The following is a 15,471-nucleotide window of genomic DNA, read 5'->3' as shown; positions in this document are numbered from 1 at the left end:
ACAGATCCCCCACTTAACTCCGGTGTTTGTAACTCCACTTACAGATCCCCCACTTAACTCCGGTGTTTGTAACTCCACTTACAGATCCCCCACTTAACGAGCTAACACTAGAGCAAGCTCCACTGGAGTCCCAGGGGTTCTATTTATACAGTCTGTTCAGGTGCAACTAATCAAACCCCACCCCCTCAAACGGATGGAAAACTGCAAAGTAAAGCAGGTTGTGACAAACTTGCTGTAAGCTCACTAGCACACCAAACTTTGCTGTTTAGCACCCAAGACAGAAAAAAACCATAAATATAAACCTTAATATAAAATAGCAGCTAATAACAAATACTTATCCTTTTCAGTTGATTTGTTTGCTTTAAGTTGCTTTAAATCTGTCAGCAGCCTGATTCAAACAGTATATTACTACACTCCTTAGAAGATAGCAAGGATATTTAGGGACAAGGAAAATGCATGCCCTTTAAATCTGCACCTAGGGGCAGATTTCTTAAGGTTTGAATGGTAAATTCAAATTCAAATTTTCCAATAGTTTTTTTGGTCAAAACTCACATTTTTATGTAAAAAAAAAAACTTGAATATTCAAGATTTATCATACCCCAACCTAGAAATAGCTTGCATCATAACATTTGCCCCCTCAAATCTGTCGCGGTCATGTAGAAGTAAATGATCATTTGAAGATGTTAATAGCCTTCATGATGTTTGAGGTTTTTTCAAAGGGTTTTGGCTGAAAACTCGAATGATTCACGCAATTCAAGTTTTTTTCCCCTCGATTCGAGTTTTGCAATTCAATTTGAGTTTGGCAACCAGAATTCGGTCATTTGAGGTTTTGCACATTTGAGTTTTTCTTAAATCATCCCCGGATGTGAGTTTATTTAAGTTGTTCAAGGTTTTAAAACGTTCACATAACTCTAAAACTCGGCCTTTGATAAATATGAAGAAAAATTTGAAGAAAAATTTACAAGATTCTAGAATGGATAATTATAAGCAACTTTTCAAACGGTCGTCATCATTTATTTTGGGGGGTGCCTAACATTTGTCACCATTAAGTGCAAACAGACTTTCCTTCTCCTTTAAGTGAAACAGAGGCAGTCAGAATGAAAGTGAAAGAGCAGACAGGGGAATGGAGAGAACAAAGAAGAGGAGTGTAAATCACACAGGGTGTGTCAGTGCTACAGGCAGGGAGTGATAGTGAATGCAGCACAGGAAGATTCCCGCAGCAGCTGAGCCCATGAGCCCAGGTGGACGAGGGAACAGATACAGGTTACACAGACCCCCACTTATCTCCTCAGTTACAACTAGAAGGAACAGCAGACAATAGTAGGCTGAAAGCGTGACGCGTGAACTGAAAGAGACGGTAACGTGACTCTTCTTATGTTGTTTTCTTCCCACTTGTACCTAATAACTCTCACTGCTCATCTGCTATTTCTAGGCAATAACTTTGTAACACTCTGAATAGAGTTCACTGGGCCCTGTAACCGTGACCCTGGGCCATACCTCCCAACTGTCCCTTTTTCGGAGGGACAGTCCCTCTTTTGACAGCTCAACCCGCAGTCCCTCATTTGTACTGGAAAGTCCCTCTTTTCTCTCCACTGAACAGCCAGAAAAAGAAACAAAGTTTCTCACTTAATAGGCTTTTAGCAGAGAGCCCAGAACAGCTAACAGGTGCAAATAAGATACTTTGTAACAATTTTGAGACACAAAAACACAGTTTAGATAAGGAGAAATATTTTCAAACTTTCATAACCTGCCAAATTTTGTAAAACAAACATGGTAATTAGGGGGTGTGGCCACAGAAAGGGGTGTGGTCAAAAAATGTGCTGCGCCACATGCAGAAAAAAAAATTTGTCCCTCTTTTTACTTCCAAACTAAACTTTACAAGTTGTTGTTGGACTACAAATCCCAGAAAAATGTAACATATAATGAAGGTTGAGGCATGCTGGGAGCTGTAGTCCAGCAACATCAGGGTTGTATTCTTAAAGCAATATTGCACAATAAAACTTTTCCCCAAATTTCCACAGCCAGCGACTGCATTTAAAATGCAAAAAATACTCCAATGAGAATCCCAGCTGATCTGTATCAATGTGGCTCCATGTTCTTTGTTCCTGCAACTGGAGTTGGAAGCTTTAAGCCCAGTTTCCCAGCACTGAACAAGTCTGTGCTTTATCCCCACGTCTGATTCCAGTGTCATATAATGAAGAATAAAATGACATAATTATCTCTATATGTAACATAACAGCAAGATGTCTGACATAGTGCTGGGAATCAGCATTCTCATTGGTCACTTCTTTTGCATTTATAATGACATTTTTGATCATTCTCATTGGTGATTTTATTTTGCATCTATAATTACTGTTTTCGGCAACTTCATCAAAACTAGGGGGCGCTGTGGGACAAGTATGAGTATCACTCATGTATTATAAGGGATAATGTACCCCCTACTGTAAATGATAAGGATATTAGAAGTCACTGAGGGGTTCTGTGACCATATAAAGGCACAAGGCTGCAGGCTGAGTTATACAGGGAACTCTGAGTATCACTCATGTATTATAAGGGATAATGTACCCCCTATTGTAAATGATAAGGATATTAGAAGTCACTGAGGGGTTGTTCTGTGACCATATAAAGGCACAAGGCTGCAGGCTGAGTTATACAGGGAACTCTGAGTATCACTCATGTATTATAAGGGATAATGTACCCCCTACTGTAAATGATAAGGATATTAGAAGTCACTGAGGGGTTGTTCTGTGACCATATAAAGGCACAAGGCTGCAGGCTGAGTTATACAGGGAACTCTGAGTATCACTCATGTATTATAAGGGATAATGTACCCCCTACTGTAAATGATAAGGATATTAGAAGTCACTGAGGGGTTGTTCTGTGACCATATAAAGGCACAAGGCTGCAGGCTGAGTTATACAGGGAACTCTGAGTATCACTCATGTATTAGAAGGGATAATGTACCCCCTACTGTAAGTTATAAGGATATTCATATTCTTTGCAAACAGAATAATTTCTTTCTATTTGTATTTTACAGAGTAGCCATGGAAAAATTCATCAAAAAGAGAAAGGTAAGTAATTTGTTTGTTCCCTGTCTCTTTATTCTACTTGGAATGGAAATATCTAATAAAGGGGACAATGTATTAGCAGAACTTTATTGCTGGGATGTCACTGTGACAATCTAAAATAGCCCAATTGCACACATTAGTAAATTTAACACACCATGGTGTAGGCAAAAGCAAAAAAATGCTTTAATATACTTAAAACAAACATACAGCAGTATATCCATATTACAAACAATAGCATGTACAGACACCACCAGTGCTCAAAGTGCAAATTAGGAAATATGTTAAATGAGACACGTGGTGCGAAAGGTGAAAAACCCAACGTTTCAGATAAATGCCTCTTTCAAGGGATCTCTAGTGTGAAAAATAATGCTAAAATATCTTAAAAGAGGGACAAACAATCCATGTAGTGCACATACAGTGACGTCACTTCTACTGTGTCATTTCTCTTGATATCACATGTCAGCAGTCATGACTAGTGGTTGGCTAAGGGTGCTGTCAATCAAACTCTCAGCGGGAAAATAAAAAAAAAATAACCATTTGCCGCCACAAGCAGCCTGCAAACATTTTGATTACTATTCTTCGATCAGTGACTTCACACCAGGTTAAAATATTGTCATGGTTTATCCATTATTAATTAATAGGCTGTAACCTCATATTGATATCCCTCTAACACAGACAGTGCCAATCTCATAAAGTGCGGAATTAGAACCAAACAACTAGAAGACAAAGGGCATATTACTGAATTCAATCACAGTTTAAATGGCAACGAATCATTTTGCACAATACATTACACATGTGCCACATGTCAGCATGTATACTATGAATATATAAATATAGCAACCATTCCACCATAATTCAAAATAAGAGAAATTAATGAATTAACAGAAAATACGCTAATTCATCAAAATGCGAAGTACTGTACATTCGCTAACAATCATTCCTGCCTAGTGAAACTTCATTTATACTCTTAGGCTTAGGTCTATTTGAATAGGGCAGGTACATATAGTTCATATATAGTATATGTCTTTATTAGAGCTGTTGGTGCAAATGCTTGACGTGGCCACTTATTATTACACATGTCCAAGGAAGCAAAATAAAAAAGAGAGATCCTCTTATACCCTAGACACACAACATTAACGGTGAATGATATCTTATAGCTCCTGTATTATAAAGGATAATGTACCCCCTACTGTAAATGATAAGGATATTAGAAGTCACTGAGGGGTTGTTCTGTGACCATATAAAGGCACAAGGCTGCAGGCTGAGTTATACAGGGAACTCTGAGTATCACTCATGTATTATAAGGGATAATGTACCCCTTACTGTAAATGATAAGGATATTAGAAGTCACTGAGGGGTTCTGTGACCATATAAAGGCACAAGGCTGCAGGCTGAGTTATACAGGGAACTCTGAGTATCACTCATGTATTATAAGGGATAATGTACCCCCTACTGTAAATGATAAGGATATTAGAAGTCACTGAGGGGTTCTGTGACCATATAAAGACACAAGGCTGCAGGCTGAGTTATATAGGGAACTCTGAGTATCACTCATGTATTATAAGGGATAATGTACTCCCTACTGTAAATGATAAGGATATTAAAAGTCACTGAAGGGATCTGTGACCATATAAAGGCACAAACCTGCAGAATAGGTCAGAGAACTCTGAGTATTTTCCCCTATCATAAGGTGCCATTCACAATGATCCTGGACTGGAGTGCTACGGTATTAATGGGGCAAAAGTGCACCACTTAGTTCTCATATCTGGGGTCTGTCTGTGCTTTGTACATAGTGGAAATCCATACCAGTGTACACCCTTTTTTAAAGGGGTCCCGTCACCCAAAAAATTTATTCCAAATCCTATTTTATCACATTAGTCAAGCAAAATTAACTTTAATTACACTATATAAATTATTTGAATCTTGTTTCCTTCAGTCTGGGAATTCATAATTATAACAAGCAGGCAGGAGCCATTTTGTGGACACTGTTATTAAGACAAGTCTTGTATCATCTCAGAATCTTGTTTGTGCACCAGAATGTGGGACCTGATGTCCATCCCCATGCCCTGGTTACACAATTAAATGGTGAAGAGAACGGGGAATGTGTGGAGAGCAGTGACATGTAGGAAGTGCTGAATGGAAAGTGAAAGTAATTGTCTGCCCCGCCTCTATGCCCATGGCATAGAGGAGGGGCAGACAATATTTGATTGACAGCTGAGATGTTTAAATGAGCTTACAACAGCTATGAATGCTTTAATAAAAAATAGAAATTGGATTTCATGTTTAATTTGAAAAGGACTTTTATTATACAGATTTTTGTGTCTGGGTGACAGGTCCACTTTAAAATTTGCACCCTGCTCTACTCAAAAACAATTTCTCATACCCATGTTCCACTAAAAAAATGTCCAGTAACGTAAGAACACATAGTAAATAGACTATCCCACCTTTCAGCTTAGCTAAAACTGCTTCAATTAATGTAACATGTAGTTGAAAAAACGACAGCCCTTCACACAATCCTTACAACATGTAGATCTTCTGTGAAAAGGCAAAAACCCATTGAAGCTGTTCCAAAATCAGAATATCTTGTTTTGTGATTAGGAGGAGGCTGGGATACCAATAGCTGTACTTTCTGCATAATTAATCTGATATTAATCTCTCTCTTTTCCTTTGTAAAGCATTTGAGAGTGGCAATCTGCTCTAGAGAACCCCCCGATAGCTATAACTGGCTACTAAGGCTTTTGGAAAGAGCAGACTTCAAAAAAAAAGTCAACGAGATAAACCCAGTCCATATCTCCAATGATTTCTCCCGATTCCAAAAGGACATCTCTGGTTATACATTTGCCGTCCTGTATCACTCCAAGAGAAGAGGCAGAATAAACGTCACTGATGTGACAGACTCACTCTATGATAAAGAACTGGACTTTATGCATCAATCTCTGGGTAATAAACATTCTGCTGTGTATATTTTTAATTGACAGAACATCACCATTGTGGACAGAGCTCAGTAGTGAGGTTCCTCGGGCAATTGGTTTAATGACACGTGGATGTTTATTTGTGATATCAAAGAAAGTCCTGAAAAAGTAGTGTGTGGGGCTGATTTATTGAAAATTTCTCCAAAAAACCCTACTAGTCCCACCCATCTATCCCAGGCTTTGCAGGGGAGCCGGAGCCACTTAGCACATTGCACTTTAGGACAGGAACCAATCAGCAGCTAGCAGGACCTGGTAGGGAACTGAAGCCTTCCTTTGCTTGTTTGACTGCAGGGCTGTGATTGGCTGTCCCCCTCCTATTAGGACATGCCCACCTCTCATCAGCAGCTAGCAGGACCTGGTAGGAAACTGAAGCCTTCCTTTGCTTGTTTGACTGCTGGGCTGTGATTGGCTGTCCCCCTCCTATTAGGACACGCCCACCTCTCATTTGAAACATGAACAGAGACCATAGCAAATCTATAGGGAGCTCCAATGAAGGGAAATCTTTTTAAATTTGTCATCATTTCTATCCCAAACTCTACCCAGCAACATATATTCTTTATTATTGACTACAATATTAGGATGGGGTTTAAGTTATCCAAATTTTACATCACATCTGTGAATGGTGCTGTCTGTGATGTAAAATTTGGGAAACAAGATCAAGGTGGAAACTGTGGGACTTGCTCCAGACTGAAGTAACTGGAAGGTATGAGTGCTGACTAAACTCTTGTTGGGTTTTAAGTTATGCTATATGCCTCCTTTAAATTCTAATAAGGGGTTTGTTTGCAATTAAAATCTTGTATTGGAGACTCACAATTCAAAATCAGATTGCTTTTGTATCTGTTTTAGTAAATAATGCTCCAAACACATGACTTACCCACCAAGGCACCAGTAACCACTCAATGCTTGAAAATTTGAGGGTTCTCTCCATGGGAATGATGGGGATTTCATATCTGAACTTGAAATTATAGGAGAAAAAAGACTAGCGAGGCATCTTGATTTTAATGTTCCCCTGCTAGCCACAGACTTGTGCCCTATAATTAAACCCACGCTTGTTAAAGTGCAAGTTCACCTTTTCGTAGATCTTTGTCATATCTCTAGCGACTTTTCTATTTATTATTTATATATATTTTATCTATCTGCCTTTTTTTCAGATTGCATTTTAAAATGCTGTCTGGGATCACTGTATCTGTGAGGCTACAATGTATTGTCTATTATAGGAGACAAACTCCTTTGATTTACCATCCAGCTTGTAAGGAAACAGGGTAGAGAAATGTTGGGTTGAATAGATATTGCTCCATTAGTTAACAAACCCAGATATATTCCTTAATAAGTTTTCTCCATTATCTTGGATTTTTCTGTTGCATATTAACAAGGGTATCGTTATTTATCGTTAAGGAGGGGGTATTTGGTAGTGGCACCTGACAAAAATAAGAGCAGGAAAATTGAATCAGGGCAGATCACTTGATATAGTAGGTCAATTGTCTTTTCCTGCTGTATGGAGAAGGAATTAATTATTTCAAAGCTTAAATATAATTGATTTGTTAGTGAAATTAGTAAATTTTAGAGCTCCCACATTGCGTCTGCTTAATGGGTCAGGTCGGGGTATCATATGGATTATGGCACCTGAAACGCATGTTGGATTTCATTGCCCATTTAGCCATTGTAGCTCATTGTTCAATACAGTACTAAGTGTTACAGTAATTCTGAATATTCTAATAACATGCAATTCTGTGAATAGGAAAGGAAAGAGTCATTGTGGTTATTGATGATCTGGACGACTCCAGTGAGTCAGAGAAGAACAGAATCCTACAGAGCCAGAAGAGCATTGGCCAGTTGGCTTGTGACCTGTTTCTCTTTAGTACAAATGATAAAGACTCCATCAGTTCTGCCAATAAGACTCCAGATGTGGATACAAAGATAGACAGTCTGTATCAAACTGTAAGAGAAGGTAAGTGATACATAAGAATTGTTTTGGCAATGGATTGTACCGGTCTCTCTCAAATCCAGTACAGGATGAATTTGCCCCGTTTCATACTGAGTATTGATCAAGGTTACCAACCACTTGAAGCAGGACCTACAGAATAGATTCAGCATTGTTTGAGTTACAGGTGACCCTTGTGTGAAGCACTGTCTTTACTAAACTTGTCTGTGTTTTTTTTTTTTTACCATATTTCAGCTAAGAAAGTCATAAATGGACCAAACCTACGGGCAGGAAAAAACAAGATGTAAGTTACTTTTTCAAAAAGGATCCTACTTTTACTCTTTTGCCTTTTCCTGATGTCTTAGATCTGCCATGATCCATGCTCCCAATTCCTTTTATTTCTACAACTCTGTACTATATATATATATATATATATATATATATATATATATATATATATATATATATATATATATATATATATATATATATATACATACACACACACACACACTAAGGGGCACATTTACTAAGGGTCGAATATCGAGGGTTAATAAACCCTCGAAGTAAAATCCTTCGAATTTGAAGGATTTTGCGCAAATCAAAGTAAAATTTGTTTCAACGATTTTAATCGATCGATCGAAGGATTTTACTTTGATCAAAAAAGCTTAGAAAACTGATGGGGAAGGTCCCCATAGGCTAACATTGTACCTCGGTCGGTTTAAACTACCGAAGTAAGTAGTCGAAGTTTTTTTTAAAGAGACAGTACTTTGACTATCGAAAATTTAAAATTGGCATGTGGATATGTATTCAACCCCTTTGCCATGAAGCACCTAAGAAATCCTGGTGCAACCAATTACCTTCAAAAGTGACATAATTAGTGAAATGAAGCCCACCTGTGTGAAATCTAAGTGTCACATGATCTGTTACACCTTTTCTGAGTAATTGCATCTGTACTTTGAAGGAATTTTGAATGATTTAATTGAAGCACTTGACACTTTATATTTATACACTTTTGTTAAGGATTGATTAAATCTCCTGAATTTGGAAGCACTAGCTCTTGTAATCTTTAAGGATTTATTTCCTTCAAATCAACAATATACGATTTTTTAAGATTAGAATGGTGGTCTGATTTTCTTACCAGGCACCAAGCACTTTAACACAATTATCACCTATAATTAAGGTATAAGCTAACAATTAATTCTAGTTTGATTTAAATGTGCCAAGCCATAAAATAGAATTTGCAAGCCGCAGTACAATTACAGGGTGGTGCACTTAAAGAGTTTGGATTTATACGGGGTACTTTTTCTTTATTTTCTTTAATTATACATACTGATCAAGTCAGACCCCTGTATAGATCCATCAAACATTTTAGGAAAATATAACAGGTTTTCAAATTTTTCTTTTGATTTTCCTAGATTGACATGGCATTGCCCTGCCCTATAACATCACACCCACCCCCAACTCTTATCGCCCCACTCTGCAATGTCAGGTGACTATATATAAATACGGCCTTGGGTGACGGTACACATTGCCATTCAGCAGCAAGACTATATACTAACACCTATCCAAATAGTAATGCCTTCATGCAAATTACATCTGGTGGTTAATAATTCAAGCAACTCTGAGTTGTAAAAAATCACTCCACTTTAGAGAATATACCCCATCCAATGCCAAGATTTCTGGTATAACTGTGCGCATACTGCTCAAAATATGAATTTCAGCAAGCAAAAAGTGCCCTTCTTAGGAACACAACAAAAACTATACTAAACCTCAGAATCTTAACACTGATATTAAAGGAAATTATCCCTAATATATTTAAAGTGGACCTGTCACCCAGACACAAAAAGCTTTATAATAAAAGTCCTTTTCAAATTAAGCATGAAATCCAATTTCTATTTTTTATTAAAGCATTCATAGCTGCTGTAAACTCATTTAAACATCTCAGCTGTCAATCAAATATTGTCTGCCCCTCCTCTATGCCAGTGTCATAGAGGCGGGGCAGACAATTACTTTCACTTTCCATTCAGCACTTCCTACATGTCACTGCTCTCCACACATTCCCCCAGTTCTCTTTACTGTATAATTGTTTAGCCAGTACATGGGGATGGACATCAGATCCCCCATTCTGGGTCACAAACAAGATTCTGAGATGATACAAGAATTGTCTTAATAACAGTGTCCACAAAATGGCTCCTGCCTGCTTGTTATAATTATGAGTTCACAGACTGAAGGAAACAAGATTCAAATAATTTATATAGTACCAGTAAACCCCCGATTCTCTAAAGAATCGTTAATGAAAGAATGGTAACAACAGTGAGGCAGCAAAATGCGATGGGTGCTGATTCACTCGGCATCCCCAGGCAGCAACTGGCGACGCTAATTTGTGGGGATGTAGAGTGAATCTGTGCCTATTGCTTGTTATTACCTATCTGCTATTAGAATTCTTAAATTTTGAGTTTATTGGTAGTAAAGTGTTACTGAAAAATTTCTTTATAAACAACATTTTTTGTGAAAATGTTCTCCTGTCCTTGAATGAGTTCTCCCTGGTGAGCTGTACTTAAAATCTTGACTTTAACATCAGATGAACGCTGCACTCTTGAAAATGCAACATAAAGTTGACCATGACCAAACACAGGCTCAGATAGGTAAATGCCGACTTTATCCAATGTTTGTCCTTGTGATTTGTTGATTGTCATGGCAAATGCAGCCTTAATGGGGAATTGTCGTCGTTTAAGTTTAAAAGGTAATTCCTGGTCAGAACTGGTAAGGTCAATTCTGGGAATCAAAACAGTATCACCGCTATGGGATCCTGTAAGCACTTCTGCCTTGATAACATTTTGTCTCATGCTCTTCACAACCAACCGTGTACCGTTACATAAACCTTGCTTAGTGTTAGGGTAGGGGCACACGGCGCGATTTCGCCGCGATTCTGCGCTGGGCGAGTTGTTGCTGCGTTTTTTAAGCCGAAATAGCTTTGCTAACTTTGGCGCTGGCGTCAATGCAAATCGCGGCGAAATCGCTGCGCTAATTCACACGCGGCGATTCTTTTTCTACTGTCGCCCGGAAACGCTCAGCGAGGCAACTTCGGACGACAATAGAAAACGAATCGCCGCGTGTGAATTAGCGCAGCGATTTCGCCGCGATTTGCATTGACGCCAGCGCCAAAGTTAGCAAAGCTATTTCGGCTTAAAAAACGCAGCGACAAATCGCTTAGCGCAGAATCGCGGCGAAATCGCGCCGTGTGCCCCTACCCTTAAGGTTTCTTAACAGCATGACTATTGTTCCTACTTTGAGTATAAGATTGTGTTGTGGTAATCCAGCATTGTTGATAGTGTTTAAATATTCTAATGGGAAGTTAAGTTTCTCACTTTCGTCTTCAGAATCAATACAGTCAGTACTCAGAAAGACACAGCTTTGTCCAGGAAGTAATGCAATCACTTGGTTGTTTATCATGTCAACATCAATATTTTTTGGAGATAATATAGCCCGTTTTGCTAAAAATGGCCACCCACGCAGGTACGCAACCGGTTCCCCTCCTAGAGTGACGCTAGCGCCGCCATTAGACAAACTTGCAAAGGAGTAGCAAGATGGCCGACGCTTATACAGACTTTAGTGGGCGGATGACAAACTCGCAGAGGAGTAGCAAGATGGCCGACGCTTATACAGACTTTAGTGGGCGGATTTGGCAGTGGGCGGATGACAAAGTCGCAGAGGAGTAGCAAGATGGCCGACGCTTATACAGACTTTCGTGCAGGTACGCAACCGGTTCCCCTCCTAGAGTGACGCTAGCGCCGCCATTAGACAAACTTGCAAAGGAGTAGCAAGATGGCCGATGCTTATACAGACTTTAGTGGGCGGATGACAAACTCGCAGAGGAGTAGCAAGATGGCCGACGCTTATACAGACTTTAGTGGGCGGATTTGGCAGTGGGCGGATGACAAAGTCGCAGAGGAGTAGCAAGATGGCCGACGCTTATACAGACTTTCGTGCAGGTACGCAACCGGTTCCCCTAGTGTGACGGTGAGCGCATCTGCCTCCCTAGATCCTAACCTTCCAGCGGTCGCCGCCTGAGTGAGCAGGAAAGAAGAGGCGGCGGGAGGCAGAAGGAGACGGTGAGCGCATCTGCCTCCCTAGATCCTAACCTTCCAGCGCATCTGCCTCCCCGATCCTAACCTGTTCTGATCCTAACCTTCCAGCACATCTGCTAATCGAAGGCCGCATCTATGTCTTTCGGCTGAAGTTGCGCGCGCATCTCATAGATCCTAACCGAAGTTGCGTGCGCATCTGCCTCCCCTCCACTCGGGACATAGATAGGCCTTCGGTTAGTATATAGGATAATTAAAGTTCATTTTGCTTGACTGATGTGGTAAAATAGGATTTTGAATATTTTTTTGGGGTGATGGGACCCCTTTAATACTTATACTCATTTTATCTTTCAGGAAAAAAAACAAAAGGCCAAGCGTGAGCCATAGAGGAATTTTAAGTTGTTTACGTTGATGAAGAAGATTCACAGTCACTTACACATTATTTCGCAATGGTTCATGCTGGATATACACGTTAATGCTCTGAATTATGGAAAGGCTATTTATCTGTTACCTACTGTGTATCCTGTGCTTAAATGGCTGTCCCCATGGCTACACAGCAGCTTGTTTATATAAACTATAGTAGTACTTATCTGTTATCTACTGTGTATCCTGTGCTTGAATGGCTGCCCTCATGGCTACACAGCAGCTTGTTTATATAAACTATAGTAGTACTTATCTGTTATCTACTGTGTATCCTGTGCTTGAATGGCTGCCCCCATGGCTACACAGCAGCTTGTTTAAATAAACTATAGTAGTACTTATCTGTTATCTATTGTGTATCCTGTGCTTGAATGGCTGCCCCCATGGCTACACAGCAGCTTGTTTATATAAACTATAGTAGTACTTATCTGTTACCTACTGTGTATCCTGTGCTTGAATGGCTGTCCCCATGGCTACACAGCAGCTTGTTTATATAAACTATAGTAGTACTTATCTGTTATCTACTGTGTATCCTGTGCTTGAATGGCTGCCCTCATGGCTACACAGCAGCTTGTTTATATGAACTATAGTAGTGTTTCTGAAGCAAACACAGCAGTTTTACCAGTGCAGGGCAACACTACATTATATTGTCATTCCTTTGAAACACTGACATCTTTTAGTGTTACTGTTCCTTTAATATCTATATTATACAAACACAAAGAGAACGTTATTGAGAATAATTTAATATTTGGCCTATTATGTAATATATCAGAGCAGTTTAATTGTATGACCAAAGGTTTTCATTTACAAATTAAAGAGCAGCTGTATTATACAATATCCTCACAAAAAAGTGGTTACTGATGCTGAAATAAATACAATGAATAATACATTCTGACAGCTGTGAAAGTTATACAAATTACAGAACTGCCAGGGAAATACTCTATATTTTATATTCAGTATAAAAATAAAACCTGGGTAAATAGAGGCTATGCAAAATAAAAAATTTACCTGATATAGTTAGTTAAAGTGATACTGACACTGAACATTTTCTTTTCAAAATATTAATCTACATTAAAAGTTGCCTATGGGTCATGTTGATCATTTTTCGCTGATAGTTCTGATTTTGTCAGTAATTGCTACTTGAAGTTCCTAAACCTGACTGTTTTGCCAACCTGACTGTCTCTTCTCAGCCTGTCAGTTAGAGTTTCTAATGCAAATGGACTATTGCTGCACAACTATGGCAGCCCCCTCCTAGAGGGGGTAAGAAAGGTTATGTAAAAGTATCACACAAATACTTTTATGGCAAAATTATAAATAGCAGTCAAAAACAATATTATGACAAATACAAAAAAGTTTATTGTCTGGTGTCAGTATCTCTTTAACTAAAAATGTGGAGTGATTGAATGTAACAGAACACAATTTCCTCTATTTACTCAGTTTAATTTTACACTGACCCGTTCCTTTAAAGGGCACCTGTTGGGGATAACAGTAGTTTTTCTTAAAAAAAAAAAAAGCCCCCCGCCAGCGCTAGGCTACCTGCACCGGGAGGGAGCAGCCATGTTGTGTCAGTCACATGTGCATATTGAACAATTCGGGCAGCTTTTCATTATGCCCATGCGAGTGATCAGACATGGCTGCTCGCACCTACTACTACTACTACTACCAACCAGGCCCGGACTGGCAATCTGTGGGTTCTGGCAAATGCCAGAGGGCTGCTATAAGGTGCCATAGGAAGTTGCTATTTAGTGTGCTGGTGGGGAGCTGATTGGGCCTCTCTGTACTGGAATACCAGGGCCTATTTTGACTCCTGCTACCAACTCTATTAGCCCGAACCTTTGGTAGGGGATAACATTTTTACCCAACAGGTGCCCTTTAAAGTATATCATTGTCAGTTCAGTAATTGGCAAGTGTGCCAGGGTTCCCTAGTCTTTATGGGAAGCCACAACATGTTGTGTCCCGATTTGCTGGATGGGGTGATGTGCTTCTGTTATATCACAAGTATGAAACTTCTCCTACCTGTATATCCTTTTACATATCCTCTCATTTTCGAATACTGAACAAAAAGACCCCATTTACCTTGTTATACTCTCCAAACTGACCACTAAGTTCCTCCAAGGACCTTATAATTTTCCTCATCCTAGTAATCTCCTCACATGTCTCAGTTGGCAGGGCCCCTCAAAAAGGCAAAGAAAACACTCTTTTCACCTTTAAGAGCTGAGTTTCCATTTTTAAACTCAGAATTTTGCCTATTCTAGTGCAAGAGAGTGTAATTGTGCAGTGCGAGAGAGCACACAGCACAAGGCAGCTCCTTACCCACAAAACTGTCCGGCACAGGCATGACTATAGGCACATGAGCAACAACCAACCTGCTCCAGCTGAACTTGCTCCATCTCACACTGGAAGCTTCACATTTAGAAATGTGCCAACAATAGCCTGTCTGAGATTTTGTGCTAAGAAATATTTTTCACCTCTTATGGGAACAATTGCAAAGTATCTTTTTACCATAAGCGACGTGACTGTGCCACCTATATAAGCTTGGAGAGATCTGTAGGATATTTGAAGCTCTAACATCTCACATTACAAATTCTGTTCTGCGTCACTGAGACGGCTTCAAAAAGAAGGAAAATGAACCAGAGACCTGGGCAACTGTATGGGGAAACAGAATTTAGGGTATCCCCAACATGATGACTAGCAGAGTGGGGGGGGGGGGCTGGAATGTGAGGCAGTTAGGGACCAACCCTGATTTGTTTGCTCCATGCTGCAAGTGCTCTCCCTAGACCAAGTGAAAGTCAATCACAAAGCTGACATTTACAAAAAATAAATAGCATAGTAGTGTAACACACACATAGGGGCCGATTCACTAACTGCGCGTGAAGGATTCGAAGGTAAAAAACTTCGAATTTCAAAGTTTTTTTTGGGCTACTTCGACCATCGAATGGGCTACTTCAACCTTCGACTACGACTTCGAATCGAACTATTCGAAGTAAAAATCGTTCGACTAT

At 39.5% G+C, this 15,471-nt stretch overlaps 1 protein-coding gene across 1 annotated transcript; it reads left to right on the top strand.

The window, feature by feature from the left end:
- The first annotated feature begins 1,122 nt into the window (after positions 1 to 1,122).
- On the top strand, positions 1,123 to 12,600 carry LOC121398215. Its single transcript, XM_041577085.1, has 6 exons — positions 1,123 to 1,357; positions 3,038 to 3,071; positions 5,744 to 6,008; positions 7,779 to 7,988; positions 8,217 to 8,265; positions 12,404 to 12,600. Exons 2-6 carry the CDS (start codon positions 3,045 to 3,047, stop codon positions 12,459 to 12,461), a joined length of 609 nt encoding a protein of 202 aa, XP_041433019.1. The 5' UTR covers positions 1,123 to 1,357; positions 3,038 to 3,044; the 3' UTR covers positions 12,462 to 12,600.
- Positions 12,601 to 15,471: the final 2,871 nt, after the last annotated feature.

This window comes from Xenopus laevis, chromosome 9_10L, assembly GCF_017654675.1.
Source record: "Xenopus laevis strain J_2021 chromosome 9_10L, Xenopus_laevis_v10.1, whole genome shotgun sequence".
NCBI classification, from domain to species: domain Eukaryota; kingdom Metazoa; phylum Chordata; class Amphibia; order Anura; family Pipidae; genus Xenopus; species Xenopus laevis.
Note: the sequence above shows the minus strand (reverse complement) of the source record. Positions and strands in the feature narration are given on the sequence as shown.

What these genes read in the sequence shown, in the direction of transcription:
- LOC121398215 (XM_041577085.1), top strand. Translation starts at nt 3,045, where the DNA reads ATGGAAAAATTCATCAAAAAGAGAAAG. An exon ending in AATTCATCAAAAAGAGAAAG is followed by an intron (nt 3,072 to 5,743) that starts GTAAGTAATTTG and finishes TCCTTTGTAAAG; the next exon opens with CATTTGAGAGTGGCAATCTG. An exon ending in CGGGCAGGAAAAAACAAGAT is followed by an intron (nt 8,266 to 12,403) that starts GTAAGTTACTTT and finishes TTTATCTTTCAG; the next exon opens with GAAAAAAAACAAAAGGCCAA.